The 25,388-nt window shown below is 43.4% G+C and overlaps 1 protein-coding gene across 1 annotated transcript in view; it reads left to right on the plus strand.

The window, feature by feature from the left end:
• Positions 1 to 25,388, plus strand: part of cspg4 (chondroitin sulfate proteoglycan 4) — a 215,774-nt gene that overhangs the window by 68,972 nt on the left and 121,414 nt on the right. Inside the window, exon 2 of the mRNA XM_084316232.1 lies at positions 22,469 to 22,632. Coding sequence (XP_084172358.1) covers positions 22,588 to 22,632 — 45 coding nt within the window. The 5' untranslated portion in view covers positions 22,469 to 22,587. The remainder of the gene's footprint in view (positions 1 to 22,468; positions 22,633 to 25,388) is intronic.

Genomic DNA, 25,388 nt, shown 5'->3' on the forward strand with positions numbered 1-25,388 from the left:
ACCCGAGTTCGATTCCCGGACCCGCCGTTATTTGCAGAATGTCTTCCCCTGCTCTCTCTCCCGTTTCACCCTCACTGTATCTGTCGGTCATGTCTGACCAGGAAAAGCGACAAACGCTAAAAAAGAAATCTTAAAAAAAAAAACTCTTGGGATATCAAAGAGAAATTCACTTTGACTTGAATCTGGCTTTTCACGAGATCAACGCTGCATCATTTCCTCTGGTCCTTTAATGCACAGGTCATGGCGGAGAGCAGTCTCTCCACGAAGGCATTTGTCACAGGGATGCTTAGGAAGAAGCATACAAGATTGGTATCGTTCAGGAGCATCAGTGACTTCACTCTGACAGTCGCTATCCTCTCCACCGCTCCCCTGTGAAGCCATACAGGGTGTATAACTATAGAGCGCAGAGACCAATGAAACAAAGTGCCAGGCTGTACTCAAGCTGCGAGCAGAAAACAGACGTTTCAAGTTCAAGTTTCTTTATTATTTGTCACAATAAAATACAGATACTTTACGCTGAAATGCTTGTTTCTGTATGAGCCCCTGAGTGTGTTTCATACAGTTAAAAAAAAAAGTAAGAAAAAAAGTAAGAGTAAGGAAAATGTAAGTAAAGAGGAATATTCAATATTCAATATACATATACAATATACAATACAGAGTAAAATGAGTAACAGTGAGGTACAATGCACAAATGAGGTAAAAAAAACTTAGGGTAAGGTGCCAATTCAAATGAGGTATGAATGTAGTGCAAATCTAATAGATAAATATAATGTAGTGTTAAAGTGTCTAAAGTGAGTAAAGTGAGTGTTTGTTTAAAGTGAGTGTGTACAGTACATGTGGATGTGTGTGCTGTGAGTGTAGATGATGGGTTGTTACATAGTGTCATTGAGCATCCTGATGGCCTGGGGATAGAAGCTCCTTCTGAGTCTCTCTGTACTGGCCATGAGACTCCAGTAGCGCTTGCGGTAGTCAGCAGTGTTTCTCTCTGTCCCAGCGAGAGGACAACCTGACAAGCAGGGAGACAAGAGGACACACAGGCAAGCAGGGATATACTGATATGTAGGCTGCTGACAATTTTGAATGATAATCTAAATGACCAGAGTTAGCAACGTGAATAGCAGAGGTAGGGACACCTCAACCCCGCCCGATGAATCCTACCCTGACACTGACAGGAGATACATGTGCAACTTTGAGGAGTATTCCATTTATCATTTATAAAGGCAAGGCCCTGCTGAGAGAGAGAGAGAGAGAGAGAGGGGGGGAAGAGAGATAGAGAAACAGAGAGAGAGAGAGAGAGAGAGAGAGATAGAGAGAGAGAGAGAGAGAGAGAGAGAGAGATTGAGAGAGAGAGAGAGAGAGAGAGAGAGAGAGAGAGAGAGAGAGAGAGAGAGAGAGAGAGAGAGAGAGAGAGAGAAAGAAAGTGCCCCAATGCAACCCAAACCACCCCGACCTCCATCCAGTGTCCCGCTGCCTGTAGGCCTATAGTACAAACCACAAAGGACCCCAGTTGAGAGCTGTTGTTCTCTGAGGGACCAGGTCTTAAATCTCTTCCCCTGTGTGTTGACGCTCAAGCGGAGTGATTTACGGCCCTGGATCTGCTACTCAGCGAAGTGTTTTCCAACCCTTTGAAAAGCCAATGTCATGCTGATAAAGTGGTGGAGAGAGACCTATGCCTGCTCATAACTGTGGTCGTAAGAGCTAGTGTTAAATAATGAAGCTATTGACATGTGGTGCTAGCAAGTGCCAAAGAACAACTTGTCCCTTGTAGCCAGGCTTGGGTTATGTTGACAATAACCTGTTCATCATAGCTAGGCTTGGGTTATGTTGACAATAACCTGTTCATCATAGCTAGGCTTGGGTTATGTTGACAATAACCTGTTCATCATAGCCAGGCTTGGGTTATGTTAACAACAACCTGTTCATCATAGCCGGGCTTGGGTTATGTTGACAATAATCTGTTTACTTATTCATTAACTGTCATATCGGTCAGAAATGCCAAACAATGTTTTTCAGTATTTTAATATGGAAGAAGGTCTGCTGACGGGCTTGAGCTGATCATACACTGAGAAACAGGTCCAGCCTTACAATGGAGCTCACGAGAGCAACAAAAACAGGGCTCAAACATAGAATCACAGCAGTATGTTTATAATGGTAACAGGAAGTAATGCCATAATGTTTTATGCAGAACGTAGGGGGTACTATAGATGACATATAGCCTGAGCTTGGGCTCCATGCTCATAATAGGCTATATCTACATTACACAATCTCAGAAAATGTGTGGTGCTGGGAGTAAATCCCCTTATGTAAGAACTTTTTCAAAGGAATCGCATACTCCTGCACCTTTCTCTGCTTTATTCAGTCAATGTTTCAATCAGGAACCTGGCTTCATCGGGACATAAAGAATGTAGAAATGAAAGACATAAATGTGTGCCAAGAATAAACAATAGTTGGTGTGTATAGACGTACAGCATACTGGTAGATGAACCAGGCTTACACTGTCAGTGACTGACAGCAAGGTATATCCCATGAAACACCCCACACCTTTTGACTGCATGACCCAAATGTGGTCAAATGGTTTGGCTTACCAACTTTCTTATAATATATGACTGTATAGCCTATAGTTCAAGACATATACACTCTTGCACCAAAATCAATAGGGTTCTTCATCGAGGGGTCATGAATGTTCACAGGAATGTCGTCTTAATTATTTGATCAAAACTGTCCCAGTTATTGTATTTTGTGTCAAGTCAAGTGTTCCTTGATTAATCCCCTTAGGGAAATCCAAGTGTCATAGCAGCATGGGGGGGGGGGGGGGGGGGGGGGGAGTAGATAGTCATAATAACTGAACATAGAACAAAGTGCAAAGTAATAATGCTAATAGTGAGTCAGTAATAGTAGTGAACAGTATTGAGTGGCAAGATTCAATCAGACAGTAGTAATAGTAGAGTCTGTGCAGTGTTTATTATTACGAGTGAGATAACAGTTCTCAAGTTCACCAGACGTTAGCTCTCCTGCATTTCGCAGCAGTCCATGCCCACGGTTGTGGAGCCTGATGGCTACTGGCACAAATGACTGATCAAGGCGGTTTGTGATGTGTTGTGGGGAGATAAGTCTATGGCTGAACGTGCTCCCCATCTTGGCTAGCTCCTCATAGAGAGGTGGGAGGGCTTTTCCAGTAGAGCATCCAGCTTTTCCCTCAACCTCCTCTAGTTTGACAAGTTGACCTCTAATTTGACCACTTGACCTCTAGTTTGACTAGTTAACCTCTAGTTTGACTAGTTGACCAATAGTTTGACCAGTTGACCTCTAGTTTGACTAGTTTGACTGTCAATGTGTTATGTTTGTATGTGTGTGTGCCCAAAAAATACACATATAGAAATACAGAAATGAGTAATGAGGATAAACAAAGTTATGTTATATTGTGTTATGTGGTGCTGTACTATATTCACTGCTGTCAAGTGAATCAATTTTATTTTATTTTTTTCGTATTATAAGTAAAAGTATATTCTATACTGTAATATACTAAATTATGTTATATCTAGTCAAATTAATGGAAGAACAAATAAAAGTGTAAGGGGGTAGGGATCAATAAGCTTAGCTTCCCTCTACTTCTTTTTTGGACATGTCTGCCAACCAAACACATTGCTCTTGACCTTTTGTTTATAATTCTTTTTTTTTATGTTTTTTTTTAATTTATGTTTTTATATGTTTTCTTTTATAAAAAAATAAGTGCTATGATTGTTTGGTTTGACGGAGCTAGATTGTGATCTGTTTGGAGGAATATGGAGAATTAAAAAATAAACGTTTTCATTCATTCATTCATTCATTCATTCATTCATTCATTCATTCATTCATTCATTCATTCATTCATAGTTTGACTAGTTGACCTCTAGTTTGACTAGTTTCACACCCAAGACCCCAGCGGACGTGACGGTTGGGGGGAAATCTATAATATCCCAGACAGTTTTGTTTTGTGGATATATTTGCCTGTCGGCTAATACCATACACCACTGTATAAAAACATAGGTTCACAGTGATGTTAGTAGCCCCTAGAAATATGTTAATGCTCTAATGTGACCTTTCAAGGGAGTATCAGTACAATTCAATATTTTATTATTGTTGAACTGAATGCATCATGAGTTGCTACAATGCCCTTTTTCAGTAATGAGGAAATAATGATGCCCATTAATCACTTCTCACTGTTTTCACCACGATGACATGATGAGGTATCACTCTCCAGCCTGGTGGCCTAAAACCACTAACACCGGAATAATTGGGTATAATTTTCCATGTTAATAAGTGAGAGCACTTACCCCCTTTTTGCGCCTCAGTGTTCGTGTTTATATTGTAAACATTATTTAAGGACATAACTGCTAGTATTTAACTACCAACTAATTTACCCCAGCTATTTCCTTCCAGGTACTATGGAACAAAGCCAGCCACACTTGTATGCAGGGCTGTCTTTATGTACATCACTGCCTAGTGCCTAAAAAACAGCTTTGCTATAAGTGTCTTATAACTGTACCAAATCCAGGCATCTGCCAACACGTTATAACTTTGAACTGGGTGTATACAGAGTAGGGCTGTCCCAGACTAAGGATTTGGATAGTCAACTTTGGCCGAAATTTGCCGGTAGTGCAAAAAAAAGTGAATGCAAAAAAAAGAAAAAAAAATCAAATATATATATTTTTTGTATCATTCCATTTGGGCTGTGGGGGGTGCTTAATGTCTGAAGGAGTCGACTGAAGGCTCATTGTCCTCTGCGAAAGCATGCAATTGGTCCACTGATGGATACATCTTGATATTTGTCTATAGTCTAGTGCAGGGGTTCTCAAACTTTTTTATACCACAACCCCATTTCATTTAGGATTTTTTTGGCGACCCCACACTTAATGTATTGCGTAATTTCAACGTGGGAATAAGGAATATCAAAATAAAAGCACACGTTGTTTAGAAAATGAAATTACAGCACTATGTTATCAATTAAATGAATGAATATTTGCTGACGACACAGTGGTGGTGGGCCTGATCTCTGCCAACGACGAGAGGGCCTACCTGGAAGAGGTCAAGGTCCTGGCGGGATGGTGCCAGGATAACAGCCTCTCCCTGAACGTCAGCAAAACAAAGGAGATGATTGTGGACTTCAGGAGGTCGGGGGTCAAGGACTACAGCCCCCTCAGCATCGACGGGGCACTGGTTGAGAGAGTCAACAACTTCAAGTACCTCGGAGCCTACATATCCGAGGACTTGACATGGACCACACACATTGACAGTGTTGTGAAGAAGGCACGACAACGCCTCTACTTCCTCAGGCGCCTAAGGAAGTTCCAAGTCAGTCAGAAGATCCTTAAGAACTTCTACTCATGTACAATAGAGAGCATCTTGACTGGCAGCATCACCTCCTGGTTTGGGAATAGCACTGCACAAGACCGAAGCAGACTACAAAGAGTGACACGTTCAGCCGAACCCACAATTGGAGGGGGGCTCCCCACCCTCCAGAACATTTACAACAAGCGTTGCAAGGGCAAGGCTAAGAGAATCATTAAAGACTCCAGTCACCCGAACAACTGCCTCTTTGAACTGCTGCGGTCAGGCAAGCGATACCGGAGTCTCAAGGCGAGCACAGAAAGACTCAGAAGAAGCTTCTATCCCCAGGCCATCAGACTGCTAAACGAACAATGAACACTACACAACAACAACCACCAAACGCACATAGCACACACATCCACACGCACACACTCACTTTAAACAGACACACTGTAGCACCCACTCCACACACTTTATAGCACACACCCACTTTAAACAAACACTGTAGCACCCACTCCCCACACTTTATATTTATTGATGAAGGATTGCACTACAACTCGTACACCTTACTGTAAATTGTACCTAAATTGTACCTCATCCCATTTCTGCTTTGCACTATATAGTACTGAACATTAGTACACTGCATAGTATTGTATATTATATGGTAACTCAGAACATTGTACATATGTCTATACCGAACACTGTGACCTCATTTTCTTCTTCTAAATTACATGCTATACTATGTTATTTGATACTATCTTGTCTAGCACAGTCTCTGGAGCGTAACAGTAAGAAGCATTTTGTATGAAAGTATTCTGTACTTCTGTATGACAACTATTAAAGAAACTTGAAACTTGAAACTTATTATCAACAAAAGCAATGGAATTGGTTCTGTATACACATTTATAAAACGAGGCATATTTAGCCAAAATATGTTGCCAGAACATGAAAAGAAAATGCGCTCACGTGCGTTTTGGCAGAGATCCGCTTCTACTGCGCTTAAAGATCCGCCCTCACAGAGGTATGTTGATGCGAAGGGGACAAGCTTTATCAGCACAGCATTACACAACACTGGGTACTCGTTCCAGACTGATATCCAGAACTTTGCGAGGGCCTGTCCAGTGAACTTGACTTTCAGTAGCTCGTCACACAAAAGATCATTGAGCGCCTCCTGGCTGCATTCTGTTCCTACAACAAGCCATCAAGCTGAGTAAATAGTACCCCCAAATCTCCGCTGATTATCCTGGAGTGCCACTAATGGAGTTTCCAGCGCATTATCAGCACATTTCTCTGCCAATGTGTTGTTTTTGTCTGCAAGGAAAATCCGCTCTTCTTCTCCGAGTTAACAAAGGCGAATACTCTGCCTCGAGATCAGAGGCAGAGCCCATTTCATTGCGGCCAACCAGCAACGCTTCTGACAACAAACCTATCCATTGCGACTCCAAGTTACACACAAAAGACCAGACCCCCCTCCCGCGATTATAAATGCGCAGGGTGTAGTGAGATGTGTATTGGAATACGTGTGTCGGCCTCCATTGATGAAGGGGCGCGAGACATGGCAAATACACACAGCTGCTGGGTGGAAAACTCTATCGATTTTTTAGTTGCCAATGCGCGACCCCACTGTCACCTACCCCGCCACGACCCCACTTTGGGTCGCGACCCGTAGTTTGAGAACCGCTGGTCTAGTGTGTTCATTAGATGGGTGAAATCCTCTTTCAGTGCTTTCAGTGTTTTCTTAGGAAGTTAGCCTTGCTGGTATGCGCGCCATTAGCGTTAGCCACGCTTCTAGGCCTCTTTGCTTTTGGAAAGAATGATATAATATTTTTCATTTATATATATTTTTTGCATTCGACTAAGAGGTTGGCAGTCGACTACGACTCTTTTCGATTGATTAGTCGACTATTTGACTAATCGGGGTCAGCCCTAATACAGAGTATCATAAATGACCAAAAATGAAGCTTGTTTGAACATTTATGAGTTATTCAGTGATGTAGTTATCAGAAGAGTAAACATACTATCTTTTCTGTGTAAGGAAACTATACATTTATGGCTGCGTTCATCTTAATTTCCATGGACACAATGAATAAACAACGTTAATAATAATAATAATAATAATAGATTGAATTTTAAGAGAGAAGCGCCTTTCTCAGACTCAAGGACACTGTACAAGGAAAGGATGGAAAAAATAAAAGTAAGTAATAAAATTGAAAAAATATATATAATAAAATACATAAAAGATCTGTGTATAGTAACAACAAGAAAAAACAAATAAGATAAGAGATAAAAAAAATAAATAAAAAAGGAGGCAAGTTCTGTCCAATTGGATGAAGTGGTTAAAATTAACAAACAAACAAACAAAAAAACAAAACAAAACAACGGAATCTGTGGCTTAAAAAGAGTCAGGGGTGTGCTACTTGGGAGCGGGGCCGTGTTGCGTGAAGGCAAGTGTGAACAGGTGGGTTTTTAGCTTGGTTTTGAAGAGGTTGATGGTGTCAGAGCCTCGGATGAGGGGGGAGAGGGAGTTCCACAGTCTGGGGGCTGCTGCAGCGAAAGCTCGGTCTCCCAGTGTGGAACGCCTGGTGCGGGGGATGGTGAGGAGGTCGGAGTTGGAGGATCGGAGGCCTCGTGCTGGAGTGTAGGGGTGGAGTAGGTTGGTCAGGTAGGAAGGGGCCAACCCGTGCAGGGATTTGTAGGTGAGGAGGAGGATCTTGTAGGGGATTCGATAGTTGATGGGGAGCCAGTGGAGTTTTTGCAGGGTGGGGGTGATGTGCTGCCAGGGTTTGGTGCGCGTGAGGACCCTCGCAGCAGAGTTTTGGACGTACTGTAAACGATCCAGAACCTTCTTGGAGGCACCAAGAAGGATTCCGTTACAGTAGTCGAGGCGGGAAGTGATGAAGGCGTGAATGAGTGTTTCCGCTGAGGTGTCGGAGAGTGAGGGGCGGAGGCGGGAGATGGTTCTGAGGTGGAAGAAGGCGGATCTGGTGACAGACTTGACGTGAGGGTGAAATGAGAGGGTGGAGTCCAGTATGACGTTGCACAGAAGGTGTGAAATTAAACTATTCAACCTTTAAAAAAAATATATCTTATTTATAAAAGAGACAAGAAATAATGTGGGGACAATAATATAACATGAATATGTTAACTCAATCAGCGCCGCAGTGATATGCGTGATGTGTTGTTAACAGGCCGACGCTCTAAAATATAGGAATACGTGGCGGTGTTTGCAGGGCTATAACTATATTCTATATTATAGCTATGGATACAATACTATGGCCCATTTGACATCGACTATCTATCATTCAATATGTGTTAAAGAAAAAGAAAATGTGATCCATACATTCCCGTTTTATACCGTGGTGAATATGAGTATGGTTTTAGAGTAATCCTGTCTAATCCCAGAAAACTACGCTATGCAGCAATATGTGCAATTCACTAAAAACGTTGCCGTTTCTCGCCTGTACATGCTACTATTTCGAAATCACATCTACTGTATATTATCGGTATTATGTTTCATCATGAATGCATGAAAGGGTGGGGGGGGGGTCGTTTTTTGATGCTTTGATCATCATCAACGGTATACGTTGTGGAATAACGTTACACACATATATTGTGATCGAAGTGAATTATGGTTAGATCACAGCAGGATTGATACCATATAGGCCTTACCTTCACTAGGATGTACCCCAAATAAAATATTCCAATTATCTGATCGCGAGTCCCAGTATTGGTGTCGATCGTGTCGCCAACATAATCCGCCACAAATCATGCACCGGGAGCATTTCACGCTTCTCAATCCGACCGTTATAACCGCTCCCCTTGCCTGACCAATAAAAATCTGACCGGAGACTGTTGATCGACGCACAGGCCAAGATATAATGTTCCAAAGGGTGCTCGATACTGCCACCTGGGTGGATGCGGCCGGTATTGCACTTTGGCATTCTCAGGATGATTCCCCATGTTAACCCAGATGTCCGTGTGCCTGTAATGAATGGAAATATCGAATAAAAGAAATAACGATGAAAACCCGACTATACTTGGGTCTGGCGCTGAACGGTTGGCGAGTTAACCCGACTATCATCGGGTCCGGCGCTGATTGAGTTAAGGGTGATAATACGAGTATACAGTAGGTAACACTGGTTAGTTTATTATGTCCAACTCTCTGTGTAGGAGTGTGAAAGCCAGCATCTTAAGTGCCAGAGGATCCACCTCATTTGAAGTCTTGGACAGTCCAATCAAACAACATATCGTTGTTGTTGTTGTTGTTGTTGTTGTTGTTGTTGTTGTTGTTGTTGTTGTTGTTGTTGTTGTTTTTGTTCTGTGGTTCCACAAAACATATATTCTGTGGTTCTACAAAAACAGTCTCCCGTTCATTGTCTATGGAACAGTCCCAGATCTGAAGTGTGATAGTTGCTACATGGTATCCATCGCTGAGCAAAACTCTCTCTGCACCTCTTTTCCCCCAAGACATCCTTGACACCATCTTCCACGAGGTCCGATTCCATGATGGAATCCCTCAGGTTAGTGAGTCACAAGATCCCAGAGCTATGACTTCATATAAACTGCTGAGGAAAAACAGAGCCAGTCGCTGCTTTTATATATAAACAGTCACTTGTTAGTGGAGTGGAGTACATGCTTATTTGGTGACAAAGAGGGGTGTTGAGAAAAGGGGTTAGCTTTTAAAGGCCCCATCCTCAATCTCCATGGGGGGAAAAACTTAAAATCCCTTTTACAGCTGTAAAAGTTTTGTTTACATGTTAAATGTTTGTATATGTTGGAGTAAAACACACCTGTATTTCCTAAAGGCATTTACCCAAAAATGGTCAAAACTAAATTCTGTATTAGGACTGTATTGGGTAGTAGTATGGGGTGGGGTTGGATGAGGAGGAAGGGGTTGGGGGAGGGGGGGGGGTGTTGAGTCAGTCCTCTGATGTCACAGGGGGATCGTTTAAACAGAACCAACCCGCAGGGAGCATGGCGGTTGATGGGTTCCGTACCTTAGCCAGGCTGGACAGAGGCGTGCTTTGTGCTCCAGCCAGTCATAAACTCCGGCGGGGCTCTGAGTTGCTACAAAGCTTCTGTTGAGGACTGTGTTTGTCTAACAATGTAGTTCAGGCGAGTGAGTCATCACTCCAGGATTGGGTTATGACCAGCCAGACTTCCATTCCATGAGCAAACTGTGACTTTAGTCACTCAGACGGACGGACCATATAGCCTCTGGGCTGTAAGATGTTTCCACTGGGGCTGAAGTGAGTCTCGGCTCCTTTAACCCTTCCAGGGGTATGATTTCTGGGAACTGAGAAGAACTAAATATTCTAATGATGATGTCAAAGTGGCTACTGGCCATTGAAAGGTGGTAGAATGTTCTAAAATTCTAAGAAAACATTCTAAAAAACTAAAAGAAAGAAATGTAAACCTTAAAAATGAGAGAATGCGTCATAATTTTGCACATCGTTGAGATCCGCAGGGTATTCCCCTGTCCATTCCTGCTGTGAGCTATGGCAAATTTAACATGAAACTGAGACCCAAGGACCTGTGCAACCGTTGTTTTCACTAGCAACGGAACATACAGTATATAGGCCGTGTGACTATGGGGGAGGGACTCTGGTCAGTTTTCAGAACATAAATTTGACATGAAATGGGACTCCGTTGCATAGTATTGTTGATGGTGTGTGGTCTTTGCCCTCCTCCACCTTAACCTGTCACCTCTCTGACCTTCAGTGATTTCCTGTTCAGGCGCAAAGCTTGTAATCCAGTAGAAAAACAAGAAAACAACAGCACATAAAAATATGGGCGCCATGTGCCATCAGTCATCAAAAAGTGTCTGCATTCCACTACTAGCGAGAAGAGAAAACAAGTTCTGCCACATACTTTGTGTCGTAATTTTTTAAGGAAAGAGGGTTCAGTGCAACTCCCCTTAGTACATTTTCCTTTACTGTTGCAGCAGGAAGGCTGAGAGGGAGACAGAGTAGGGGAGACACAGGAAAGAAGGTTCTTTATTGAGACAGTAGGAAGGCTGAGAGGGAGACATAGTAGGGGAGACACAGGAGAGAAGGTTCTTTATTGAGACAGTAGGAAGGCTGAGAGGGAGACATAGTAGGGGAGACACAGGAGAGAAGGTTCTTTATTGAGACAGTAGGACGGCTGAGAGGGAGACATAGTAGGGGAGACACAGGAGAGAATGTTCTTTATTGAGACAGTAGGAAGGCTGAGAGGGAGACAGAGTAGGGGAGACACAGGAGAGAAGGTTCTTTATTGAGACAGTAGGAAGGCTGAGAGGGAGACATAGTAGGGGAGACACAGGAGAGAAGGTTCTTTATTGAGAGAGTAGGAAGGCTGAGAGGGAGACAGAGTAGGGGAGACACAGGAGAGCAGGTTCTTTATTGAGACAGTAGGAAGGCTGAGAGGGAGACATAGGGGAGACACAGGAGAGAAGGTTCTTTATTGAGAGAGTAGGAAGGCTGAGAGGGAGACATAGTAGGGGGCGACACAGGAGAGAAGGTTCTTTATTGAGACAGTAGGAAGGCTGAGAGGGAGACAGAGTAGGGGGAGACACAGGAGAGAATGTTCTTTATTGAGACAGTAGGAAGGCTGAGAGGGAGACAGAGTAGGGGGGACACAGGAGAGAAGGTTCTTTATTGAGACAGTAGGAAGGCTGAGAGGGAGACATAGTAGGGGAGACACAGGAGAGAAGGTTCTTTATTGAGACAGTGGGAAGGCTGAGAGGGAGACAGAGTAGGGGAGACACAGGAGAGAAGGTTATTTATTGAGACATTAGGCAGGCTGGAGACAGAGTAGGGGAGACACAGGAGAGAAGGTTCTTTATTGAGACAGTGGGAAGGCTGAGAGGGAGACAGAGTAGGAGAGACACAGGCGAAAAGGTTCTGGTGGGATTTGATCCTATACTGTAGGCCAGCAGAGGTAAAAGTCACACACCACCTGGTAATCATAGTTTGTGGGTCGTTTTCTTAACTTTTTCTCAAGGTTGTTTTACACTTCATTTCAAATGTAAGCTGAGCATTTCTGGCCTTTTTTGCTCTCCTCTAAATAGACCAAAATGCAGACAACAGAGTCTCTTTTCTTCAGAGTCATTCATGTCTTTTCCACAAGTTCCCGCCCTTTTCTTGCAGGTCCGTTTTCACAGCTGAACTTACACTGCAGTGGTGTTCTTCTTTCATACAGAGAAAAGTCATAATTTTTTTAAAGTCATAAATTCTTTGCCCCTCACCACAACTGCCCAACCCCCACCTGTAGTGTAAGTGTGAGTTTTATAGAGAGGCAGCTGAAAAGTTTTGATTATTGCCTAGGAGGCGGCCACCCGTTGAGGTGCTGCAACCCCCCATTTTAATATATTGTGCTTCTTCACTCCGGTTTGCCGTCGCGGAGGTACTGTATATGGGAGCTTGAAAGGAGGTCGAAAATTATCTTGTGTGTTTGCTCTCGCCGTGCCAAGGCCCCAGAGTCTGAGAAATGGCTCCGCGAAGACTGTTAAAAGCGTGTCCCTGGTGAGTTCTGAAAAGACGACCGAGTGAGGACTTATAAAACACACCACGGCAGCTCTACAGTTGAGCCTCGGCTGCGCAGCACGACCGTTTAACGACGTTGGGGGTTCAGGCGTCGTTTTCCCAGTACAAACCCTCCTGTATTCACGAGGGCCAAAGCTAATAATGGGGCCGCGCTTAGCTGGCGTGGCACCATCGGGTCTACGACTGTGTTGTGTTACGTATGCTCTTCCTTTTTACTGAGAAGCTAGCATGCTGTGTTTAGCGTGCGAATGACACTATGGCCGGGTGGGAAAAGAAACGTGTTCTCGCCCTGAATACCAATGAATACCAACGCCGAGAGGACTGTAGGTGTTTGGTGTCTTTTTCACTTGTTATCCAGCACCAGTAGGGTTAACACTATGGCAATGTACTGGCACATGACTGCGATGGGACTCGTAGTCTGTGAAATGAAACACTTTCATTTGTAACTGATATAGGCCCAGCATGGTTTTCAGAATCAGAATCTGACCCACTTTATTCACCAATGACAATATACTGTACAGTATAGGAATTATTCTTGGTGAACAACTTAAAAAGTTCCACAGACACACATGGTACAGTATGACTCAGCGGGATCTCACATATTGTACAGTGCACAGGGAGAGCTTGACAAAGAACATGATTATTATAGGGGGCACTAGTGAGCAGTGGGTCGGAGCTCCTCCACGCGCCTGATACAATACCCACAAAAGCTCTTGGTGGCCTGATGGTCATGGTACAATGATTTTGCCTGAACTACTGTATGTGGACTGAATGGTGGCTGTGAAGCTGTCTCTCACACGCAGCCATGCAAAAGGACCTCAGACTTTGGGTCTGCTATATTAAAAGACGTGATACGTTTAACATTGGCAGAGGGCACAAAAGAGTGACTGGTCGTCTCGGCGGACTGGGACCAAGCCGATTGATTGACTGATTGGGAGGGAAACAGACAATAATAATAATGCATTTAATTTAAAGGCGCCTTTCAAAGCACCCAATGTCACCATACAGGGTGAAACAAATATATAAAACCAATACAATTACACACAGAAAAAACACAATATTACAGAGTTACACATAGGGGAGCAGTTATAATAAACTTAAAATTAAAGTGAATATGCCAGAATGAACAGATGTGTTTTGAGACAGGAAACAAAGGTGGGGAGGTGGTCTATTGCACGGATGTCTTGTGGGGGAACTCCAGAGGCAGGGGGCACAGCGGGAGAAGGCTCTGGGATCCATCCCATGGTAGTCAGACGGGAAGGGGGAGTGACAAGTTGGAAGGAAGAGGACCGAGAGGGAGTGTATAGGACTGGAGAAGTTCTGTGAGATAAGGAGAGGTTAGACCCCCCTCTTTTCTTATTTTTCAACGGGGGGGGGGGTACTGGTTTTGTCTGTGTATGTGTTAAAACTAGGGATGTCCGATATTATCGGCCTACCGATATTATCGGCCGATATCGGCATTAAAATGTGATATCGGAAAATATCGGTATCGGTTTTCAATTTGTATTTTATTTTTTTTTTTACATTTCTATAGAAATGATGTCCGATATTATCGGCCTACCGATATTATCGGCCGATATCGGCATTAAAATGTGATATCGGTTGATATCGGTATCGGAAATTAAGAGTTGGACAATATCGGTATATCGGTATCGGTAAAAAAGCCAATATCGAGCATCCCAAAACATTGAATAAAAATTATATCAAGAAGAACATTATTATTATTAATATTAATAATTGTTTTAACTTTCTGGGTAAATTGAAAAATTAAAGCATTCAAATAAAAAAAAAATCTCCATGAAATCTGACATCCTTGCAGTTTGTTAAGGTAATGATCTCTAGTTGAGATAACTGTACAATAAGCAATGAACTTCCACGCACGTGTATGTGCACAGATTGAGACCCTATACCTGCCCCTTTATTCTGCCACTCACTAAATACCTTCAAAGATTGGATGTGTTTTTAGATGTGAAGTAGCATCTCTATGACCGGATATGTCACTAACGCTAACTCACTCGTGCAGTAACTCACTCACTCACTCATTCAAGGTTAGCTGATCTGCCCCTAGTGGCGGTGCACCGGAATTTAGCTTTCTGTAAAACACTCTATAATCACACATGTGTCTTTTGTATAAAGATTCTTTGCCATTACCTACACACAACACAAGCCAGAGTGTCTATGCAAAGCGTTAAGGGGAACTATTTTACTATTTCTTTCACTATTTGGGCACTTTTACACAATTCCTGTGAGTCTATGGAACACCTCTGTAATATATATATTTTTTTTATTCATTGTTTTGTATTTCTAATCAAGTCCTCAAAAACAGCATTTTTCTACCTCAAGATTTCGAGCTGTTTTGCAGCCGCAGCTGCAGGTGCCACCTAAACCACTGTGTGGCCTGCGCCGTCTGCTGAACATTAACATGCAGCAGTGACTATATGACATCACATATAGGCACATTTTCAAACGACTCAGTTCAGTGAGGGTGAATATTGTGAGAGGAGAATTGGAAGAATGCGCTAATATGAGAATTTTGAGACATAGATCATATTAATATAAGTTCACATAGCTAGGAAACAATGCTAAACACTCAAAAAGGCCATTTATAAGATAGTTCCCCTTTAAAAGGGGCACTAGTGATGATCATTTTACACACCATTATCCACCCCCTCCCCCAAAACACTTCCCATCCATGCTTGACTTGTTTCTTCGATGTAGTACCTATACATTTAACCATTGGCTCATGACTAATTGTGTAATATGTGTTCCCATAGAGTATATCCCCTATTCCGATACGGCAAGCATACGTTTATTATGAGCATAATTGCTATTGACCCTTGTTTGGACTCATCCATAACCCAGAAGAGTGAGATATAATTGTTTGTCATGGTAATTAGTACCATGTTGCCATACGGTAAATGTCATTACACCCCCCCCCCCCCCCCCCCGAAAAGCACTTAAATTCTATCTCTGTATAGCGCCACCCTATCCTTCACATCATTATATCCTGGAGTCATTATTGTGCTGCTGTACTGGGCACAACCCAGCAAGGGGAAACAAATGACCACCATAACCACTATTTAGTGAGGCAACTGTGGCAAGGCCGTACGTAGATGGTCTGTTTGGGCTTCTAGGCAGCGTTACCATGGAGACACATTGGAAAGGGAGCAACCACACACTCCCTGTTCCAAAGACAGTTTAATCCTATATTATATGATAAAAACAATAATTGTGTAGACACAGTAGCCTACCTCCGAGACAGTTGTGGAAAAAGTACAGAAATCCTCTGCATAAGTAAAAGTAGGCCTGATATGGTAGTATCCTGGTATAATCAATTCAACATTCTGATTAAGTAATTATTCCACTAAGGCACTTGACATTGAATGTACCTGCCTATCAATACACGCTATAATACATTCTTGTATTTGAATGCTTCTGAGTGTTTAATCCTCACTGCATTGACCTGTAAACGTCACTGTTAAGAATCCTTGGTGGATCCATTCTGATTGTTTCCTCTAATAGCCAATAGGCCACAACTTTTAAGCTGCATAATTTCCATTAACCAATCACATTCTTGTGTGCAAAGTGCAAACATTCTTCAATGTAACTACAAAATTCAGTTACATGCAGTGGAGTAAAAAGTAGGAATGTTCCTTTGAAATGTAGTGGAATAAAAATATAAAAGTAAAAGTACTTAGTAAAAGTACCTCAAAACTGTACTTAAATACCGTACTTGAGTAAAAGCACTCACTTGCTATCCACCCCTGCTTCACGATACTCTCTATTCAAGTTACTCTGTCAATATATAATACACGCTAATGTAAACCCAATGTGCAAGCGGCCCCTGTCGCCAAGAATCATGTCCCCTGGTCCTGTGGATCTGATCAAAGTATTTCTCTCTGTCAACAGGCGGCACAAATTTGCCTACTGTAGTCTGTCGAGGCCTGTTTGGGTCTCTGTGTGTTCACATAAAACCCTCAATGACTGGTGGTGAGTGAGGCTGACTCATCGACGCGGCCAAGTCACAAGCCCAGCCCAAGTCTCCAATTTTCCTGCGCTTTGAGGTTGATCTGTGTCTCTCTCTCTCTCTTCTCCGTAGCTTTTCCGGACATGTGTTGCTAGATACAGACCAAAAAAAGAGGATGTACTAGAAGAAAGAGGGGAAGGACTCGAGGAGAGGGAGGGAGGGAGGGAGGGAGGGAGGGAGAAGACAAGGGGGTAATTCATCCACTTGGTTTTCGTTAAAAAGGGAGAAAGACTCTCAGTTTCCTCTTCAAGCATTATAAATACAAGCTCAGCCAGTCATCAAATTATAGCCATCTGCATTGGCCCATGACCAGGATTCTTGCGGCCCCGATGCACAATAAGGTAGTGTGAGGAGGAGGTGTGGTGGCTTAAGGGGGGATCGGAGACCGCTGTCTCGAGATCAGTGCAGCAGGCTTTCAAAGGCTATATGGTAAACACAAACATACACAGTCACACACACACACACGCACGCACGCACGCACGCACTCACACACACACACACACACACACACACACACACACACACACACACACACACACACACACACACACACACACACACACACACACACACACACACACACACACACACACACACACACACACACACACACACACACACACACACACACACACACACACACTTACACACATACACACTTACACACAGACACACACATAAATACACACACAGACTAGCATGTTCGACCAAGGCTGTCAACACATCATCACACTGCCTCACAGCTCCAGTCATACATATACTGTACACTCATAAGTGGGGTGATCATTTACTGTTAATGATGCTTTGCCAGAGAGCTAATCCCATCTACACCCACCCACCAGTGCATCTACACCCATCCACCCACAGTCCCATCTACACACACCCACCAGTTCCATCTACACCCACCCACCAGTGCATCTACACCCATCCACCCACAGTCCCATCTACACACACCCACCAGTTCCATCTACACCCACCACCAGTGCATCTACACCCATCCATCACAGTTCTATCTACACACCCAACCACAGTCCCACCTACACCCATGTATCACAGTCCCATCCACACCCATCCATCACAGTCCCATATTCACCCATTCATCACAGTCCCATATTCACCCATTCATCACAGTCCCATCTACACCCATCCATCACAGTTCTATCTACACCCACCCAACCACAGTTCCATCTACACCCACCCAACCACTGTTCTATCTTCACCCACCCAACCACAGTCCCATATACACCCACCCAACCACAGTCCCATACACCCACCCAACCACAGTCCCATATACACCCACCCAACCACTGTTCTATCTACACCCACCCAACCACTGTTCTATCTACACCCACCCAACCACAGTCCCATCTACACCCACCCAACCACAGTCCCATATACACCCACCCAACCACTGTTCTATCTACACCCACCCAACCACAGTCCCATCTACACCCACCCAACCACAGTCCCATATACACCCACCCAACCACTGTTCTATCTACACCCACCCAACCACAGTCCCATCTACACCCACCCAACCACAGTCCCATATACACCCACCCAACCACTGTTCTATCTACACCCACCCAACCACAGTCCCATCTACACCCACCCAACCACAGTCCCATCTACACCCACCCAACCACAGTCCCATCTACACCCACCCAACCACAGTTCTATCTTCACCCACCCAACCACAGTCCCATCTACACCCACCCAACCAACCACAGTTCTATCTTCTACACCCATCTAACCATAGTTCTATCTACACCCATCTAACCACAGTTCCATCTACACCCATCCAACCACAGTTCCATCTACACCCATCCAACCACAGTTCCATCTACACCCATCCAACCACAGTTCCATCTACACCCATCCAACCACAGTGCCATCTACACCAATCTGTCATTAGCCGTGAGTGATGGAGGACAGCTGATTACACGTTATTATTACACATTAGACTGTTTGCATGAGATTCAGTAGTTTTCTCCTAAACCATTCTTACAGGGCTTTTTTGTCATCAGGGGTGTGATTCTGAGCGTGTGAATGTCGCTGAAGCAGATTACGTGAGCCCGTGCTGTGCAGACTACACAAGTCAAGGGGCTGGTGAAACTGAGAAGTGAAGAGTTGTTTTTATTTTTTACATCGTTTTACCTCCCGAAAGTGATGCATTCTCTTCACAAGCTTAACCTGGCTTAGCAGGAGAACTAATGATTTCCAGGTCCAGGTACATCCTGCAGAGAGAGTACAGCCATTGTGTCTAATTGGAAAATGTGCTCCTTTTTCCTGAAGGCAGCAGCAGCGAGCTCAATTTGAACCAGGAAATCCCCAGGCAGAATTGTCTTGGCATCGCTCTCTCCTTCAGAATCTTATCCCTCTTGCTCAGTGAACAATCCAACAAAAGCTGAGGCTTAAGGACCATGAAGCTCATTGCGACTTCCTTTGTTAATGCAATTGCCTTTAAGAAAGGATTGTTTTCTTCTTTTCTTTTTAGTCTCAGCTTGGAGGCTCCTGTGCAATTAGAGCTAATCTCTCATTTGGAAGACCTTACGCTGACCATGGCTTTGCCCACAATTCTCTGAGCTGCACACTGTAACAAGCTCTGAAGCTCAGCGGGTAACACAGCCAGCAGCAATAGCTTCCAGAAGACTTCTTGCCATTTTGAAAATGAATATTAATGATATAATAATGGAATTGAGTAAAATTTTTGAGCTCCAGCAAGACTTCAAATTGCTCTGGATCATATGCTCCCATTCAATATTCAAATGATAATAGCTCCATAGCCATGGGGATTGAGGTATCCAACTGTGTGCAGTTGGACCATGTGATAATGGGAAAGATAATTGCATGTATCGCCTTTAACGTTTGAGTCACCGACTCTGTGCTTCCCAGGGGCCTGTGAGGGGAGAGGTGAAGCAGCATGTGATCCACAGTCCCTGTGTGTGATTGGCTCTCTGTTCAGAGCAGACACATGATTAGACACAGAGAAGCCTTGGAACCCCCCCCTCCCCAAAAACAGCAAATGACTCTCAGCATGATCACAGTGGCATGGCCGAAATGATGGAAACAACCGTCTTTAGTGCAAACTCCAATGCTGTTCGTTGGTAGATCCAGAATGGGAGATTTCACTTGCGGCAAGATGAGGAAGCACAGTACGAGCAGCACCCCCTTTGGTGGTTGAAACTGGCAGCGTAGCATTAATTAATGTGGAGAGAACATAGCCAATGACTGGCATGGTAAAACTAAGGCTGTCAAAGTTAACGCGGTATTAACGCGTTATCGCCCGATTCTATTAACGCCACTATTTTTTTAAACTCACACTTAACTTTTAAGAAAAAAATATATATATATATATATTTTTTACTTTTTTTTTATATTTCTTTTACTAGACTTCACTCAGGTATATTGTTGATGCTCTCATTGATACTATGTTTGTTTCTGAAGTGTGTGTGTGTGAGATATATATAGAGAGAGGGGGGTGAGAGAGATGAGGAAGGGGCAAGAGAGAAAGAGAGCCGAGAGAGTGTGTGTGTGTGAGAGAGAGGGGGGGTGAGTACTCAGCCCTTGTGTGGGTGAATGTAACAAGTTCCTAACGTTTTCTTTCTCCTATTATTTCATGCACACTTTATTCATTGTTTTAAATGATTATTTACAGTTATTTTGTGCATCACTCTGTTTTGAATTTGATGCAAATTTGCAATGCATGAGGGTCATCCTTTTGTGTTAAATGGCTGCATAAAGAAAGCATTTGTTGACTCGCATGTTGATAAGAGTATTAAAACTTGGAACTTGAAAAAGATCTGTTTAAGGTAAAACAAAGAAATGCGATTAATTTGCGATTAATCGCGAGTTAACTATGGACAATCATGCGATTAATCGAGTTAAATATTTGTACCGATTGACAGCACTAGTTAAAACATACAGAGACACATAGACAGTCCCGGGAGAATAGATGATCCTTTTATAGTTCTAGCGTCTGAATACCTTCTGAGATTTGATTTCCAACCGTTTACTCCATACCAACAGCGGTCGCAGAAACGTTGTCTCTTTTGGTGACATCACCCCTATACTCCGTTGCTGGGTTGGTGGGCATCGGGGTATGTTGACTTTGGGAGGACATAGTCCTCATGGCCTCATTGGAATGTTCCAATTTTGATACAGCAATGTCCCTATTTCCGTCCTCGCTCTAAAGTGCTAGCATTGTGTGGAGTTTGCCCCGAAGAGTGTCTTCGTCATTGTCTTCCAGTGAGTTGAACTATCACCCCTTTCGTGCGGCAAGTGGGTAGCGTTGTGGAAACCCCTTTCTATGTATGTTGGCTACGGCCGTGGAAAACCAGGCCTCGGAAATGGGGGCCTTGGAGGTTGTCCAGTTTAATTTCAGAGCACAGAGGAGGGCGGGGGCGGGGTGGGGATAATTGACTTCCTCATCGGTTTACATTTTGTCAGGGGGCTCCGGAGAGCACGGTCCAAGGCAGGTGGCTGAATTTGCATATCACTGGAAAGGAGACAGCTCCAGCCTGGGAAATCCTACAGCCAAAGAGACTTTGGTGCCCAGAAAAAAAAGGCTCTTGCGGGGTAATGAGTGATGTCTCAGTGAGAGAATCCCTTTGAGGCTGGAAGAGGTCCTCTTGAGCACAGAGCAGCTGGTAGAGGCCTGATAATATAGTAGCCAACCCCTGCCCCCTTCCACGCAAGTTTGCTGTGTAACATTAGACTCAGGAAAAGCTCATCTATTTGGCTCCTCCAAAACTTGCATGCTGGAATTCACCCAAGCTGCCAAAGGGTTTTAGGCAGAATTACCCTGCTGAAGAGTATCACATGCAGGTGTCTTCTTCTTCTTCTTGCACTGTAGTTCGCAGCTGGATGGCATTAATTAATACCACAAATGCAACTAAGCAAATCAACCAATTTCACTTTCATTGCATATGGTTGTACAACATCTGAAAGCACTGCAGTCAGATAAAGAAATGTTGAAGCAGTGGGGGGGTCCTGTACCTTTTGGGGCCCCTCGATCTGGGACCCCCCTGCCCTGTCTCCTCCCCCTTCTGCCACCAAACCTCCTTGCCTCCCCATGGTTTTTAATGCAACCCTTAAGTTTTAACAACAAATTAATTATGGATAAATCGATACAATTAAAAGAAAGATGATTAACCATTTCATCCATTTACTGAAGGCAGGGGGTCCTATTAGGTATAGTGCTTGATTTGCCTGTAAGACAGGCCGGCTCTGGGTTTAAGGGGCCTCAGGGTTATGAACGTAAGCCACCAAACTTGGGCCACATAAAACTTTAAGCAAAACATTCGGGGGAGTCTCATAATTTTTTTTTAACAAAACAGCAGTCAACTGTGCAGTCAAGATAGGAAAAAGCAACATCGTCCTGACAACTAGTGAGCCATGATAGAAGCACTCACATTTCACCATCCTCAAGGGCAAATTATGACAACAGACACAATTTGGGGGTTCAGCGGCTTGCTCAAGGGCACTTAGGCAAAGATCAATCACCAGCTCACAGCTGGAATACACCCCCCCCTGACTTCCCCTCTAGGCCTCCCTGCTTCCTAGTCACTTGTGTGCCTCGCTGACACTGTTCCTCCTGTGTCCACAGTATCCTACTTTGGGGACAGCTTCTGCAGGGCACAGTCCATCCAGGACGTGTCGTCCTTCCAGCTCTCGCTGCAGTTCAAGACCAGCAGGAGGAGTGGCCTCCTCGTCTTGGCGGCAGGGATGGAAGACTATCTCTTCCTCGAGCTCCAGAATGGGAAACTACAGGTCAGTACGGTTCCAAGTCGGTTCGTGGATGTTCTATTAATTGACCAACCCCAAGCTCATTGGTTGTGACCTGAGGGTCAAGAAAAGAGGGTGGAGCTTGGGCTCACCGGTCAGCTATGTCTTGTCATCTCCATTATGTCTTGTATGTATGTGATGAATACACCTCTTGAATCTTGAATCTATGATGCCAGTTTTATACTTGCTGTTATAACTGCAAAAGGAAACCCTGTGTAAGAAAACAGTGTAAACATCTCATCAATGATCACAGCAAAAAGCACTTAATCATACTCAATAAACAACCAACAAATTTGCTTTGAGTGCACAAATAGGTTTCAAGAGTTTGTTTCAAGGCTTATACAGATTGACTTGCTGTCCCATTACTACTGATTTCAAACCTTTACTTATATTCGAAAGGCGACTGATGTTTCCCCTCATTTACAGTTACGTTGAGTTTACAACATACAGAGTTTGATTGATTGATTGAAAACTTTATTAACAGATTGTAGAATGGGTACAATACAGTACGGCTCAATACACACAATTGTTAAGGGGATGCAGACCAGAGAAATACTTTCGTCTTGTTTACATCAGGGTCCCCCATTTTCAATTCATCAGGACATATATGACACACATGACATACAGATAGACAGTACTGCTACATCTATACATTTATGACATACCAGATTTGCAAATACAGTACTGTTTGTGATACAGAAGGAGTCAAGAAAAGGGAGTATATACATTTGACGTAGAAACTGTACATTGGAGGAGGTTGTGTGGGGGGGTTGGGTACATTGGGATATTGACAACCATACTGGGTAATTTACATTGGAGGTGGTTGGGGGGGGGGGGGGGAGGGGGGGGGGCACACTGTATAAACAAGAGAGACAAGCAATCATAAATGCAGCATAGAAATCACAGCATATAAAATCATGACAATAAGACAACAAGACGAGGGTAGACAAAAGCAAGGATTACAAATCAATTAAAACATGTACAACTTGATCGACAATGATTAGTGATTAAGGTCAACAGAGGGTATAATCTACATTTTTAGTCTACATTCCACAAGCTAGGGGCATAATAATAAAATGCTGAGAATTAAAAGACTGATATACAACATCTCTAGTAAGTAGGAAATAGGGCTGGGGTCCAACATATTTTATCACCCACCCATACCTGTGTATGAACACATGTGTAAAAGTGCTCTCATACATATATTCATAGTATTCCATACATCTTCACCATCTTGGTAGGCAAACAACAGGCGATTGTAATCAAACAACAGGTGTATATAATTCAATGACAACAATAGCCAATGAGCTGTGTTTCTGGCATTGTGTCTTTTTTTTTATAGGAAATGCATGACACGCTGTGAGAATACTATAAATACATACAGGCAGTTCACAAAATGACACAGGCTGTTAAGACAATGATACAGGCTGTTCTGTTATCAAGATGATACAGGCTGTTCTGTTATCAAGATGATACAGGCTGTTCTGTTATCAAGATGATACAAGCTGCTCTGTTATCAAGATGATACAAGCTGTTCTGTTATCAAGATGATACAAGCTGTTCTGTTATCAATATGATACAAGCTGCTCTGTTATCAAGATGATACAAGCTGCTCTGTTATCAAGATGATACAAGCTGTTCTGTTATCAAGATGATACAGGCTGTTCTGTTATCAAGATGATACAGACTGTTCTGTTATCAATATGATACAAGCTGTTCTGTTATCAAGATGATACAGGCTGTTCTGTTATCAAGATGATACAGACTGTTCTGTTATCAAGATGATACAGGCTGCTCTGTTATCAAGATGATACAGGCTGCTCTGTTATCAAGATGATACAGACTGTTCTGTTATCAAGATGATACAAGCTGTTCTGTTATCAAGATGATACAGGCTGCTCTGTTATCAAGATGATACAAGCTGTTCTGTTATCAAGATGATACAGTCTGTTCTGTTATCAAGATGATACAGTCTGTTCTGTTATCAAGATGATACAGGCTGTTCTGTTATCAAGATGATACAAACTGTTCTGTTATCAAGATGATACAAGCTGTTATCAAGATTGTTGAACATAATGTAATGTACAGTCTCTCATTTGACCATTGCGGGTATCCATACATGTGTGTATATAACCTCTGCGCATGTGCAATAAACTCTCTCCCTGCCCCGCTGAAGAATTGTGGTGATTCATCTGTGATTATTCAAGCACATCAGAGAACTTGGAACCAAGTCACTTGCAACCTTCTTTGGAGCTGCAAAATGACCATCGAGGGGTAAAAGCAGAGGGGGGCACACCTGGGACGCCAGGTGTTGCCGTTGAGCCCTTCGGAGGTGTCGTGGGCCTGTCAACGAAACACCAATGAAGGAGGGTGCCCACCTGAAGACCCCAGTGAAGCTTTTACCACTACCCCATTCAAAAAAGTGCTGATTATCTAAGGGATTGTAATATCTAGTCCTATAAGCTCAACTGATAAACTGGAGAAATCCAGTGACTGCTGTGAAAGTGCAGCTGACAACAAGGGAAAGACCATGTGACGGCTTGGAAAGACAGCTGACAGGAAGGAAAGACCCCAACGGGGCTGTCATGGACTAGCTATCCATGATGGCAGGCTCCGTCGCTTAATTAAGTGCACAAAAGCCACCCCTCATTGCTACGAAAAGTCTAAAGAGAAAAACACCCCTAGAGTCTGCGAGAGCGGGGGCGGAAGATGACTCATCGGCTGACCACCCGGTAACTGAC

Source organism: Notolepis coatsorum (genome assembly GCF_963971535.1).
Source record: "Notolepis coatsorum genome assembly, chromosome: 6".
NCBI lineage: Eukaryota > Metazoa > Chordata > Actinopteri > Aulopiformes > Paralepididae > Notolepis > Notolepis coatsorum.